Here is a 14,134-nt window from a genome sequence, read left to right on the forward strand (position 1 = left end):
GAGGGGGGGGTCAGGACTCTGAGTGCTGCAGGCGGGGACATGCTAGCACTAGGTTTCGATTGGGCTGGAGGACCTTCTAGGCGCTGTAATTTCACTTTCCCAGAAAATGAAACTGAAGCAGGGCTGTGGTCACATGACAGGTGGCTCAGTATATAGTCAGCTGCCTGGGGACCCTTCCTTTTTCTTCCAGACCTGCAGGAGCGTGCCTGCAGGAGAAGACCCATCTCTGGAGGAATGGAGTGTCCTTCGTGTGGGCACGTCTCCAAAGATGAAGCCCCCAAGTTCTGCAGCCAGTGTGGACAGAGGCTGCTTCTTGCAGCCCCCGTACCAGGTAAGGGCTGAATGGGGGTGATGGGGTAGGCAGCAGCCCGGTCCCGCTGCCCTTCGCTGAAATGGAAACTCTGGCCAGCGGGCAGCTCAGGCGGGTAGTACGAGGTCTTCTGTGGCTGAGGGATTCTTACTAGAAGTACTTTTGTTAGAAGAACAGTTTCACCTGGTCCTTTGCTGGAAGCTTTTTAAAAACTTTCAATCTCATTTCCTGGAGAGAACTTGAGGGTTCTCCTCCTTCTTGGGACCGGGAAGTACCGGGCTGAGCTGAGGGATCTTAGTGGATTTCAGAGGATGCTGTGTGGAAGTGGTGTCCCAGGTGCTGTGACGGGGTGCAAGTTCCCCACAGCCTGGACAGGACCCTTCCTGGTGAAGGGTGGCAGGTCGGTGCCTGAAAGGGGAACCATGTCAGGTGGCCCTCACCTGCCAGCTCAGGTCGGTCCTTAACTCGCTTGGTGTCCGGGACCTCAGGTGCCTGCCTTCCTTCCTTTCCTATGTGTTCTTGGACCACAGGACCTTTGCATTGCCTGTTCCTTCAGCTTGGAATATACCTTTCCTCTGAGGGCAGCACCATGACCCCCTCACCTCCTCGGCCCTCCCACCCAGAGGCCCACTCTGACTACCCCATTGAAAACTGCACCTGTCCCGGCCCCACACTCCCACTCGCACTTCACCAGGCTCTTTGCCCCTCTAGCATTTGGCCCACGGCAGTGGGTGGCTTCAGACGAGACTTTTGCTCTCTCGTTAGCTGCTTTACTCCGAGTCACTGGTACAGCACCTGGCACACAGTAGGTGCTTGATTAATAATTTCTGGACCAATCAAAGGAAGTCCTCTAGAAGGTGTTTTCTAAATATGGGTTGTGTGTGTGTGTTTGCACGGGAGTCAGTAAATGCTGTCAGTACCAGCCCTCCTTGCCCGCTGACCTCTGGGTAATATGCGAGGGTGTGCTGTGTGTTAGGGGTGAGGGGGAGCCGCAGGCTCGTTGCTCACTCTTGTTTCTGCTGCATGTCTACAGAGTGCTCACATCACAGATGCTTTCATCGGACTGTAAGAGGTACGAAGAGGTGACTGCTTTTGTTGTCAATTTTTGTTTGATTTTCTTTTGCTGCTTCCCCTTTAGGGAGGAGCTCTGGCTAGAGTCAGAGCTGGGGAGTCTGTCTTTTCCTTTGGAACACGGGGGACTTGACTCACGCAGTCGTGCTTGAACTGGCTCGGTGTCTGCTGTCCTCATTGATTCCTTGCTGTCTGGATATGGAACCTGGGCATAGCTGAGTTCCTGGTGTCCAGCTGGAATTTTCCACCTGCTAGGGCGCCACACCCCTGGTCACTAGAACATCTGCCTGAGTGAGAGATGTTGTGAGGGGGTCTTTGGGACCCCAGAGAGTAAAAACACCCAAATCAGACTGGCTGGTTTCATTGCAACAAGCCTGGTGTTGTACGAGGTATTGAGGGAGGAGCTATCATAAATTCCCATTTTACAGATGCCGAGAGTGAGGCACAGGGAGGTTAAGGAACCTGTCTACAGTCCCATGGCTAGCAATTGGCAGAGACAGGATTTGAGCCAGGCCGTGGCTCTGGAGAGCTCATGCCCTGGGAGGAAGCTGTGGTCTTGCAGCCTCCAAGGGAAGGGAGGGAAGGTGGGGTGCTGGCAGCCTCCTGTATCTGCTCTGAAATGCCCCCATCTGGGCTGGGTAGATAAGCAGCCCCAGCCCCTGCTAGCCCTGGCCTGTAGTGGGGGTCAGGGGTCAGGGGTGAGGCAGGGGTTGAGTGTGGGCCTCTAGGGCGGAAATGAATTACTATGACCAGGTAAAGCAGGGGGACCCCGGACTGACAGGGAAAGGACCCTGAGGGGCTTCTCTGGAGTCTGGATCCAGTGTCTGGTGCCTCCTGGAGACCCACCTCTTTGAGAAAACGCTTGCTCCTCCCAGGGGTCTCCAGGGGAGCGCAATATCTCTGCCCTCCTCTGGTTTTGTGTGAGGGGGTCTCAGAGCACTGCTAAGGGCAGCCCAGTTGTTTGCCAGCATAACCGGGAAAGGGAGCCCGGGCTCCCACTCTCTGTGTGGGAGCCTGGGCGTGTGGCATTTTTACAGGATGCCAGGAAGTCTTCCCGTGCTCACAGCAGCGGGGTGATCACTGATCACTGATCACCGTCCAGGGCCTGGCCCATCCCAGTGGGTAGGGAGGGCAGGTCAGATTCAAAGCCCCCACTCCCAAGATGCTGGCAAAGGTGTAGAGAATGGCTGGGGGGTGCTGGCTTCTCACGTGGGGGCACTCCCCTGCTGCTGGTGGGAGCAGGGCCAGCCCTGGTTCCTCTGGCAGGATCCCCAGGGGCCAGGGGTCTCAGGAGCGAGGGCATCTCCCACAGCGCCCTGCCCCGCCCCGTGCTTCCTGCTTCTTTGCCTCTCCCGCCTCCCCCCTCCCTCACGCCCTGGCTCTGCCTCTGTTTACAGGAACAGAAACTGAAACCAAGCTGCCAGGCTTGACTGGAGCTGCTGGGCAGCGTCTTCTTCCTGTCAGCCCCTCCCCGGGCAGCCGGGCTGGGGGGCATTGCAGACCAGGGGCTCTGGGGCGGCGGGCAGGGCCGGGCTGGGGGGCCAGAGAGGCTGGTGCCACTGTTCGGAGGTGCTGGATGATGTGATTTGAAGTGGGGCTCAGGAGCGAATGGTCAAGAAAGAATTCTTAAGACGTTTTTGGTGCAAAAAAGGTGGTTTTGCTGAAGCACGGGGACAGGACCCGGGGGCGGACAGAGCTGCCCTGGGGTCTGAGGAGCTATTGCTTACGTACTTTTAAGTTGGGACAGGTAGAGACAAAGGAAGTTGCCCAGAGGGCTTCCTTACGTTAAAGAGGACTCATAGGATCCGGGAGACCTGGCCACTGCCAAGAGCTAAGGTTGATTTTGGCTCTGGCGAGACGTGAACATGACACCCTCAGGAGTTCCGGGAGGAACTTCACCTCTGTCTGCCTCAAGCATTTGTCAATAGGCTGCAAGTCACGAGGACATTGAATTTTATCTATCATTTCTGTTTGCCTTTGTTCCCCCTGTCACTGGATGCCTGGGTCTTGGGGGGTGTGGGGGGCCCCATGGATAAAGGGCATGGAAGGGAGGTATGTGGAGAGTCCCAGCCCATCCTGGGCAGAGGGTGGCCAACTTTGCCCAGGTCATGTTGGGCCAGTCCGATGGTGGAGGGCAGGGCCAGGGGAGAGGGTCAGGGGACCCAGTGGGACTCTACCTTGAGTGCTAGAAGCTTATTATCAGGAGGTGAAGTTCTGGCCAACGTATTTACTTTTTATTTTCTGCTATTTCCCAGTTTCCTTGATGTTTTTATAATGGGAAAAAGGTGAGAGCCTGAGACCCTATAGGCGCCCAGGGCAGGTCTGGGGCCGCTGGGGGAGCTCCGAGGCAGGACAGGACAGGTGGCGATGGCCCTGGGAGGGGGGGGTTGTGATGGCAGCGGAGGGTCACTAGTCAGGGATGGAGGCGTCCTGCCTGTTGGTGCCTTAGGGCTGGTGTGGGCACCTCGTCTCCATGGCCACCTGCACGGGCTGTGGGCTTGCGCTCGCTGTACCCACTCAGGTGGTGGTGGGCGCCAGGCAGACCCAGAGGGCTGTGTTGTTCAGCGCACTGGGTTTTGTTAGTTTAATTGTGGTAAAACATTTATAACAGGAAATGTACCGTTTTAACAGCGTAAAACTGTTCAGGGGCATGAAGTACCTTCTCACTGTCGCGCAGCCGTCCCCACCGCCCCCCTCCAGAGCGTTCTCATCTTCCCAGACTGAAAGTCTGTCCCCAGTAGACACTAACGCCTCCCACGGACGCTGGCACCCACCATCCTCTTTCTGTCTCTGGAGTGTGACTCCCCTAGGGACCTCATGTGAGAGTGGGAAGCGTGCCTACTTGCTTTAGCCTTCAGGACAGGGAAGGCCGCAGCCCCCGTTTTCCAGCTGGGGGATGGGCCGGGATGGCTGGGGGCCCCGGGTTAGCTGGTGGCCGTCCCAGGGTCACATGCGCTGCAGACCCAGTGCTGCTTCTGGGGCTCTCGTTGGAAGCCTGGATGTCGGAGTCAGCGCGGCTGACTGATTTAGGTTGAGCTAATTTTGTGTGACGTTTTGTTGTAGCAGTGATTTGGGGTAGACGGTGAGGTCTCTGCCTTCTTGCTTCATTCTTGTGCTAATCAGCCAGTGACCTGATTTCGAGATCTGAAGGAGCTCAGCCCCACTTGGCTCTCTGGATACCCCTAGGTCTGCTTACCTGCAGGCATGCCTGTTTAGGGTGCAGGGGAGATCTCGCCTCCCATGCATGCTGCTTCAGGGGTGGGGGGCAGTAATCTGCTCTGATTCAGCCTAAGTGTCCTATGGGCAAGGACCACAGCCCCAGCAACTGTCCCCAGGGCCTGTAGCGGCTTCTGGGAGGCAGACCAATGCCTGGGTTCAAACCCTGCTACCCCATTGTTCTTCCATGTTTGTGTCTACCAAACAGTGAGGTGCTAGGAAAAGCACCTCCCCCGTTGGGTAGCTGTGAGTACTCAATGGGTTCACATGTCGAGTGCCTATCAGGTGCCAAGGAAGGTTTGCTCTTCTTGCATCCAGCTACTTACCTTTTGATTTTGATTATCATAGAAGTAACACATGCTGGTGTGAATCGATGTGATTTGAAGTGGGGCTCAGGAGTGAACGGTCAAGAAAGAATTCTTGAAATGTTTTTGGTGCAAAAAGGGTGGTTTTATTAGAGCACAGGGACAGGACCTGTGGGCAGACAGAGCTGCCCCTGGATTGTGAGGAGCTATTGATTTTATACTTTAAAGTTGGGGAGGTAAAGACAGAGCAAAGTTTCCAAAAGGGTTTTCCTATCTTAAAGACTCACAGGATCTTGGAGGGCTGGCTATTGTCAAGTTAAGGTTGTCTTTTCTCTAGCAAGGCATTAACATGAAGATTGGGAATTCCTGAAAGAATGTTATACTCTGCCTGTCTCAAGTATTTATCAACAGGCTGCAGGTTATAAGAGAATTTAATTTTTTGTACATTTATTTGCCTTTGTTCCTCACATCATGAAGACCCTCACATTATAGGAGGGCATAAAAACCACGAAGCCCCCGACCTTCCCCCAGCCCTGGCCCTTCACATCCCCAGTTAACACAACACCATTAAGTATTTGGTGTGTCCCCTTCTGGATGTTTCCTCTGCATGGGAACGTGTGTACACACATGTGTTTCTGTAAGCTGGTGGGGCTATGCTGATGTAGTTTTGGAATACAGGTGAGGTTTGGTGGGGTAGGGTCCGGAGCCGACAGCCAAGAAAAAATTCTTGAGATGTCTTTGGTACAAAAAGGTGGTTTTACTGAAGTGCGGGGACAGGACCCACAGGCAGAAAGAGCTGCACCAGGGTCATGAGGAGTGGCCCATTATTTGCTTCCAAGTTGGGAGGGGGTTAGGGATAGTGTAAGTCTCTAAGGAATTTTGGAAGCAAGGTTTCCAGGACCTTGAGGGGGCTAGCTATTGTTGGGAAAATGTCGTTTATTACTGTCTAATAAAACCTGAGTCATGAGACCCTTCAGACATATATCGGTGGGTCATATGCTTGGGGGACGATTGTCAATGTGTATCTTGGGGGTAGAGATAAAGGGAGTTTCCAAAGGAATTTTTATTTATTTTTATTATTTGTTAAAGATTTCACATATGTATGTGTGCATGTATATATTTTAGAGAGGGACAGAGGGGAGGGGCAGAGGGAAAGGGAGAGAGAATCGTAAGCAGGCTCCACAGTTGGCGTGGAGCCCAACGTGGGGCTTGATCTCACAACCCTGATTTCATGATCTGAGCCAAAATCAAGAGTTAGATGCTTAACCAACTGAGCCACTCAGGCACCTCCAAAGGAATTTTTGTATATTAAAGTAGACTTACAGGATCTTGGAGGTTGGGCTAAGATTGCCTTTTGCCCTTAGCCAAGTGTTGACATCGAGGCAGCTGAGCTCCTGGAGGAATGTCACTCTGCTTGTTTCAAGGACTTGTCAATGGGCTGTAAGTAGTAAGGAAATTTAATTTTTCTTCTGCCTTTGTTTCCCACATCACTGGGCACTTGCTTTCTTCCACCGTTTTGCCGTAAGGCATGTGACAGGGCGGCTCTTGCCCCCAGAACCAGTCTATCTGGAGGACAGCCTGGTGTGTTTACAATGCACAAGGCTTCTGGCCCCTCTGGCCTAGGGGCTTCGAGGTTTCTTGTCCGCCTGCGTCTCTTGTAGCACTGGCCGCTATTGATCTTGCGGATCAGTGCTAAGTGGGTAGGGGGTGTAGTATCTCCCAGATCTCTTTCCCACTTCCTCGACTAGTAGGGAGCCGAAGATGTTTTTGAGGGTTGAGAGGTCACTTGTATTTCTTTTTCTTTGAACTGCCTCTTGTTTTCTCTTTGGGAAGCTCATTTTTTAGAAAAATTCTTACTGATTTTCATAGCCATTGGGACTGTTTATATTGGAGAGGACCAGAAGCCCAGCTCCCTGCTTCATCAGCTGGAAGAACGCACTGGCCACACACATTCTGCTCCAGGTCCAGGGGTTTGGGTTTCCACGGGGCTCCCTCTCTGTCCTGCGTTCCTCTGTCTCTGCATCTTTGTCTGGTCCCCTGCTTTGTCCTCAGGCGGGCTGTGTTCATGGGGGCAAACTGGCTCACCAGTTCCAGTGCCTGGGATCTGTTTGACTGGGGAGGGAATCAATGTGTCTGAAACCCCAGTAACCAGCCCTGGAGGCACTTCCTGCCAATCACCGGGGCCAGAAGAAATGCCAAGTTCTCATTGGATCAGGCTAATCAGGGCCCGCCCCACGTAGTGGCAGGTGGGATACAGACCTGCCAAAAGGCTCACAGTTTATCATCAAAGGAGAGTGGTCTGGGCTGTTGTGTGTGATGATATCCTTGCTGCTTTGACTCTGGCCATCAGGTTGTTGGGGAGGAAGAATTTTTCTCTACCCTTCCAAATGCTTCTGGCTGGTCTAAGAATTAAATAGACATGAGACAGATTGACAGGAGAAAATCAAATTTAATTTCCACACAATGAGAGATTGCAAAGACAAGTGTAGGGAGGTGTATATGTCACCCTGGACTCAGGAGAAGGGGGTAGGGGTCTGGGATGTCAAAGGGAAGAAAACAGGTCTCAGGAAGATGGAAAGGAGTCAGAGGTGAACAGATGTTTGCTGGGCCATCCAGAAACCACGGGACAAAGAGAGGACCCCTGGTCCAGCAGGCCTTGCCAGGTTCCTCCCTGTCCACCATCCCTAGTCCATAGCAGAATGTGGTTATGTGTGGTGGCTCCCACGTCCTCCATCTAAATTCTCGTAGGCAGTTAGGGGGAAGGTCAGAGTTTCTTCCTGAGTCTTTTCAGCTCGACATAATCTGCATGCCAGAGTGGCCCATCTTGGGGCAACTCAAAGTTCTGAGTATGTGTGTTTAGACATTTATTGTATCTGTTATTGATTCTGAGTCTTGTCACAGTCATCCGAAGGATGGCTTCTGAGGGCCTTGTATGTTCTAGGTGCCAGAGACTCCAAGGGGAACAAAGCACCAGAATTTACAGAGGGAAGGTCAGGGATAAGACGGGCCTAGGAGAGTGAAGAGGAAGGGGCTTCAGGAGGGGGGCCCAGTGGGCCTGGGGCTTTGGAGTCCAGGGCAAAGGAGGGTTCCAAGCAGAAAGCCGTCTGGAGTGGGGGGGATGGCATGGGGACCCAGGTTTGAAAATGGGGTCCCTAAAGTACTCAGTTTGGGAGGGGCCCCTGCATCAGGTGCTGGGAGCCATGTGGATGATGGCTCTAAACAGGTGTGGCTCTGAGAGCAAGCCAGCCAGCGTACAAGGATGAATGAGGGCAGGGACCAGGGAGGCGCTGGGAAACTCTGGGTACGGCCAGGAGCCCCAGGGAGAGGGGCTAGGGATGGGGCGCCTATCCATGAGAAGAGAGGAGGAAGTGCTTTGAGCAGGGAGGGGAGTGGCATTCTGTTTGGGAGACATGGGGGCCAGAGCACTCTGCCAATGCTGAATCAGGGAGAGCTGGACCCTCAGACTGCACCTGCTGCTTCGGGGGTTTGGCCCTTCCTTAGGGCTGGGGCCAGGGTCCTGGGTCCCTCGTGCTCACTCACGAGCAGAAAAATGTACCCAGGGGAAGTGCATGATGGGGGAGAGGGCTGATCTGACCAGTGTCCAGGGAGGAGTTTCCTCCATGGCTTCTCTTGCTTTTCCCTGAAACTTGACCCACGTGCACGTACCTTTGTAGATTCTGAGAACAACAATCCCGAGGCAATGCCAGCCACAGAGGGGAAAATGGAGCGTGGGCAGGAGCTGAAGGAGGACGGCGGCCCCCAGGTGGCGTTGGACCCTGAGGGAGACATGGAGCATGGGCAGGAGCTGAGGGAGGACGGCGGCCCTTTCTTGTCCCCGGGCTCAAGTCATCTGCCACAGGAAGATCTGGACGAGCCCCCTTCCAGCATGTCCTTGGCCAGCTGCAGAGTGAGTACGCCTGGTCCCTGGTGGGGTGGGTCTGTGAGGGGCAGTAAGCGTGGGGGAGGGGTGTGTACAGTGTGGGATGTATGTGAGAGGGGGGTGCGTGTGGTGTGGCAGGTGTGTGATGTGGGGTGAGGGTGGGGGATGTGTAAGTGTGTGTGTGTTTTGTATGTTCGTGTGCAGTGTGCGTGTGTGTGTGTGAGGCTGTGTGTATGTGGGGAGGTGTCCGTTAGCGTGTGATGTGTGTGGTGTTGGGTGTGTGTGTGTGCACGCGCGTGTGTTTGCCCTGCATTCGTGAACGGCAGGGCCGTTCGTGTCATCCCTAGGGCAGATTGGACTGTGGCCTCTGACTGCTATTTTCTCAAAGATTGAAGATGTGGGGAAATTCTTGCAATCAGATCAAAGAACTAAATATATAAAAAGATCAAACAAACCGCAAGCATGGTAAAGGGATACCGGCAAAAACAGCAGAGAAGGGGCCTCTGGGGGCCCATCCGTCCAGAGAAGCACCGATCAAACAGAACAGAACAGTCAGATAAGCTGTGTCGCAACTTTGGAAAGTCTCAGTAGCAGGAGACTTAGCCCTGGTGGCCGAGCTTGGTCTGTGGGGTTTCGCCCTGCCCCCCCTCCCCAGAACGGGGAGTCTGAAGGCACAGCCTGTGTTCAGACGGAGGGAGGGAGCCCTGCAGACCGTGTCCCCAAGGAACCGAGTGTGTCTTGACCTTTGGGATGTCTAAGGGGGGCAAGCGCTAAAGAGGCTGTTTCTGGAATAGCTGCAGGCAACGGCAGGAGCTCCCTGCCCCCGGGGAGGGGGGTGGGGAGTCACCACTCAGGGCATGGGGTTCCTTTTAGGGGGATGAAAACGTCCGGAGCTACATAGCGGGGCGCTTGCACAGTGAGTGCCAAATGCCACCGAATTGCGCACTTGAAGTGGTTCATTGTATGTTCCGTGATTTTCACTTCAGTGTCCAAAAGCTGTGTGTGACATTGTCATGGAAGGGGTCGAAATCAAAAGCCGACATGCACACATTCCCACCCATGAAGGGAAGACGGAGTGCAGAGCACAGGCAGATGCCGGTGGGGTCATCTCTGGGGATTTGCTCACACGTGGGGCTTCGTGGCTGCTCCCCACCCCCTAGTGACCCTCCATAACCCCATGGCCAGACAGGCGTGTGTGAGGTGAAGGGACTCGTGTGTGCAGCCAGGGTGTTCCCATGGGCTGGGGGGACTCTGCGAGGCAACTGAGAGCCAGGGCCCCAGACAAGGACAGGAGCCTTTATTTGACGAGCCATGAGTCAGGCAGCGTCCCTCCCAACAACAGAAGGCTGAGTGGAAGGTTTTCTAAAGGCAGAAAGGCCACGTGTCCGTGCACACGGTCCTCTGCGGAACCAGCGCCTCCCGACCAGGCCGCAGGCTAGAGCCATTGGGAGAGCGAGTGGAGATGCCCGTGCCCAGGCCCCCTGCCCAGTCAGAGCAGAGCTGCGGCGTGTGGGGGCGCAGGGATCCCAGGGGAGCTCTCCGGGCCCTGCACGGGTCCTCCCGCTCTCCAGGAGGAGAAGTGTCTCTGCCTCAGGCTTTCCAAGACAAAGACATGGCAGATGTGACAGAAGTAAGGCGGTTTGGTCAGGCTAAGCTCGACGTACTTGAGACGTTGAAAGGAAATTGGAGGAAAATGTTGGGAGAGTGTCACGACCGTAGGAAATAAAATGAAAGTCTCTTCTTCTGTTTAGAGCAAAAGGAGGAGAAGGAAGAGAAAGAATCAGAATGCCTCTTCTTCCACGGAGCTGGACTCCTTGTTGGAGGCCTCCTCGGTCCCTGACAGTGTCAGCTCGCCAGCAAACCCCGGCTTCCAGGACTCAGCCCCGCCCCAGAGCCAGGCTCTGCAGGGTGGCCCGACCAGCCAGCCGAGCCAGCCCCTGGGTGCCGCCCCGATGCCCCTGGAGGGTGGTGGCCGCCCAGAGCCCGTGGGGCACGCCGAGGCTGGAGGCAGCCCACTGCAGGACCAGACCACGGGAGATGCCGTCCTGAACGGGAAGGGCCGTGACACCCCCGAGCCCTCCAAGGGCAGAGGCACCCCCCAGGAGGGGGCTGGCCCAACCGCCTCTGCCAAAGACTGTCCTGAGAAGGAAGATGCTGCTCAAGGGCTCGAGCCGCCTGAGTCAAAGTGGGGCTCTGAGCCCCAGAAAGAACCGCAGGCCGCCGGACAGCAGGCTGGGGCGCCCCCCTCTGGGGTGAGTTGTCAGGGGAGTGATGAGCAGGTCCGCTCTGCCCGGACAGCTCGCTGCGGCCAAGCAGCTGTGCCATCGCCTGCCTGCCTAGGAGGGGCACCCCTGGGACCTGCTCCAGGGATGGTGCCCCTCCCTCAGCTGCTGATCCCTCTCGCTGGGCTGGTGGCAGAGCTGACCCTTCCTCCAGTGGGTCGTCACCTGCGCCCTGACGTCTGGGGCCTTTGTCTCCTCTAGGAAATTGCTGCTGCAGCCCAGCTGGCTGAGCCGGTGGGAGGGGCTGGAGAAGTGAAAGCCAAGACTCAGAAAACGAAACAGCCGCCAGCAAGCACCCCTGCTTCCCCAGAACTCTGCCAGGTAGGGCATCTTGTTCTTGGAAGCCCTTGCCTCCTGCTGTCTATCCCACCAGCTGCTCTTCGGGCCCTGTTCCTTCTAAAGTTCATCCTTCATTCAGGCATTTGGTGATTCTCTTTTGGGTTTAGGGATACAGCCATGAAGGAGACCGGACTCCTGCCATCACGGTTCACATTCTACAGGGGGAAAGACAGAAAGCAAAGTCAGGCATGGGGAGAGCCACAGAGAAAAGCAGGGTGTGGGTGGAGGGTGAGAGAGCGTCACCAGGCAAGGTCTCCCCAAGGAGGTGCAGGTGGGGCAGAGATCTGCAAGAGTGAGGGGCAAGCCATGTGGCTCTCTGGGGACGTGTCCCAGGCAATGATGGCAGGTGCAAAGGCCCTGTGGCAGAGTGTGGTGGGCCTGTTTAGGGAACAGTAAGGAAGCCAGCGCCCCCAGGAGTGAGTGAGGGGAAGAGGGCTGCAGAGGGGCTCTTAGAGGCTGTAGCAGGTGGGTCAGAGGGCAATGGAAAGTTCTGAGCAGGGAAGGGGCATGGCCACTCTGGCTGCTGTGACAAGTGTTAACTGGAGGGGGCAAATGTGGAAGCTGGTCCTAAAGGTCAGGGTTTGGTTACTTGTTCCAGGAAGCTGAAACCAAGGAGAAGACGGCCGTTACTGCAGACAAAGCAGGTGGAGGTGAGAAGGCCAAGCCAGAGGGTCCGAAGAAGCCAGAAGGGAAGGACAAGAGTTGTGTGGCTGCGGTGAAAAATGAGAAGGAGCAACGGAACCGCAAAGCCGGAGCGTGTGAAGTGAAGGAGAGGTAGGTGTGATCCCTGGCACGCGGGACCAAGGACACAAGCTGCCCCGGGGACACAGGCTCCCAGGGTCCACACCCCCCATTCTGGGGCAGGGGATGGAGATTCCCAGGTGGCCCTTCTTGGTGACTCTTTTGGGGAAATGGGGGAACTGCTGAGGAGGCAGGTGGGGGAGGGCCACGCTTCCCCGTTCCTTGCTTGGTGGCATGCTGCAGCACACAGCCCCTCGGGTCCCCGAGGCCACGTGGGCCTTACAGAGCTCAGGGGAGAGGCTGGCACGTCCCAGAGTGCTCATCAGCCCCCTCCCGCCAGTGCCCCCAGCCCTTCAGAGCTGGGCAGAGATGGCCCCCCACCCTGTGGGTAGAAGCCCACCTTCCTCCTCCCTATGGAGGGAGGCCAGGAGGACCCACGTGGCATGGGGTCCGTCTGAAGCGTGGACGCTCCTGCAGTGTGCCGGGGTGTGTGTTAGTGCCCAGTCGAGGAACAGGGGCCCTGTCGAGCACGTGTGTGTACGTGAGTGTGCACATGTGTGCAGGGTGCAGATCTGGATCTGATTGGTGTTTCCTTCCGTGGCGTTCTCCAGCCCGCTGAGTCTGCAGGAAAGAGTCACGGTGTACTTCCATGCGATCATCTCTAAGGATTTCAACTTCGACCCCGGCCTCCACAAAGTGTTTGTCAAGGGCGGAGAGGAATTTGGGAAGCCCAAATGGAGTTACAATGTCTGTGAGATGCACTGCACCAAGTGAGTACCGAGGGCTCGTGGGGAGTCCCTCGGGGAAATGGACAGAATATCCAGTCTTTGAAATATATTGAAGTAATCATTTTTTTCAAGTTGGTAACATTCTTACACTTTGGAGAACGACTGTTTCAAACAAATACTCCCTATAATGCGCTTCAGCGTCCTGTGTCCCCATGGCCCATTTAAGGTTGGTTCTGTCTGCAAGCTGTGTCTCCTTCTAGAAGCAGCCTCTTGGTCAGTAGTGATTTATAGCTTTGGGTCTGCACTCCAGGCTGTGTTTGAGGAGAGCTAACATTTTCAAAACAGGAGTTTTTTTGGATAACCGGTTGGTGTCCTGTTTATTCAGAGACCTGCACGAGAACGGGTTCCTCGTGGAAGGCAGTGCCGTCCTTTCCCGGCAGCACCTGGATAAACCCATTCCCTACAAGTATGTCATCGTGCGCGGCAAGAACCAGGTCGACTATGAGTACATCTACAAACCTCAGCAGAGCAACGAGCACGTCAACCGCTGTCTGCAGGTGAAGGCTGCACTTCTGGGTGCCGGAGGTGAGTCGCTGGCTGGGCCCCTGGGCCGAGCTCGAGTGCAAGCACCAGGCCTCTCGAAGCGGCCGTCCCTCTGCAGAGCAGGGGCCCCCGTCATCGGCATTGGTCCTCTTCATCGGCATTGCCCCCACCCCTGCCCCTGCCCCCAGCCCCCTGCTGCCAGCTCTGTGTTGAAGAAACCTGAGTTTAGAAGCCCGTTTTTGATCAGTATAATGGAACCATTCACTTCCGAGGGGAAACCAGGAGAAGGATTTCTACTAATGGGTGGAGAGGGTGAAGCCACTGGGGTTCAGGGGATCAGGGGCTGGGCAGAGGAACAGAGGCAGGGCACTGGCACTGGCAAGAAGGTGCAGGGCCAGAGGATGAGGCTGGAGCTGCGAGCACCCACCCTCTGCCCCAGGGACAGCGAGTCAGACCCCCACCCACACCCACATCCCAGCTGCTTGGCATCCTGGCCAACATCCCCTCTTCTCCTTTCTCCTGTTTACGTCTAGTTGCTTCCTTGTCTTTTCTTTTCTGTTTTTAATTTGCTCTATTTTCCCACTTGTTGTATGCAGTGTGTGAACATGGTGTGTGTAAACATGGTGTGTGTGTGGAGTGTGTGAACATGGTGTGTGAACACGGTGTGTGTGTGGAGTGTGTGAACACGGTGTGTGTGTGGAGTGTGGCGTGTGTGAACA

At 55.5% G+C, this 14,134-nt stretch overlaps 1 protein-coding gene across 3 annotated transcripts in view; it reads left to right on the plus strand.

The window, feature by feature from the left end:
- Positions 1-14,134, plus strand: part of RNF213 (ring finger protein 213) — a 97,396-nt gene that overhangs the window by 1,684 nt on the left and 81,578 nt on the right. For 2 of the 3 annotated variants that reach the window (XM_034640649.1, XM_034640650.1), the window contains exons 2-9: positions 191-331; positions 1,344-1,382; positions 8,577-8,809; positions 10,534-11,034; positions 11,266-11,385; positions 12,002-12,177; positions 12,756-12,914; positions 13,258-13,457. In XM_034640649.1, coding sequence (XP_034496540.1) covers positions 235-331; positions 1,344-1,382; positions 8,577-8,809; positions 10,534-11,034; positions 11,266-11,385; positions 12,002-12,177; positions 12,756-12,914; positions 13,258-13,457 — 1,525 coding nt within the window. In that variant the 5' untranslated portion in view covers positions 191-234. The remainder of the gene's footprint in view (positions 1-190; positions 332-1,343; positions 1,383-8,576; positions 8,810-10,533; positions 11,035-11,265; positions 11,386-12,001; positions 12,178-12,755; positions 12,915-13,257; positions 13,458-14,134) is intronic. The other variant, XM_011228178.3, reaches the window with a different exon arrangement.

The sequence above is a fragment of the Ailuropoda melanoleuca genome, chromosome 13, assembly GCF_002007445.2.
Source record: "Ailuropoda melanoleuca isolate Jingjing chromosome 13, ASM200744v2, whole genome shotgun sequence".
NCBI classification, from domain to species: Eukaryota; Metazoa; Chordata; class Mammalia; order Carnivora; family Ursidae; genus Ailuropoda; species Ailuropoda melanoleuca.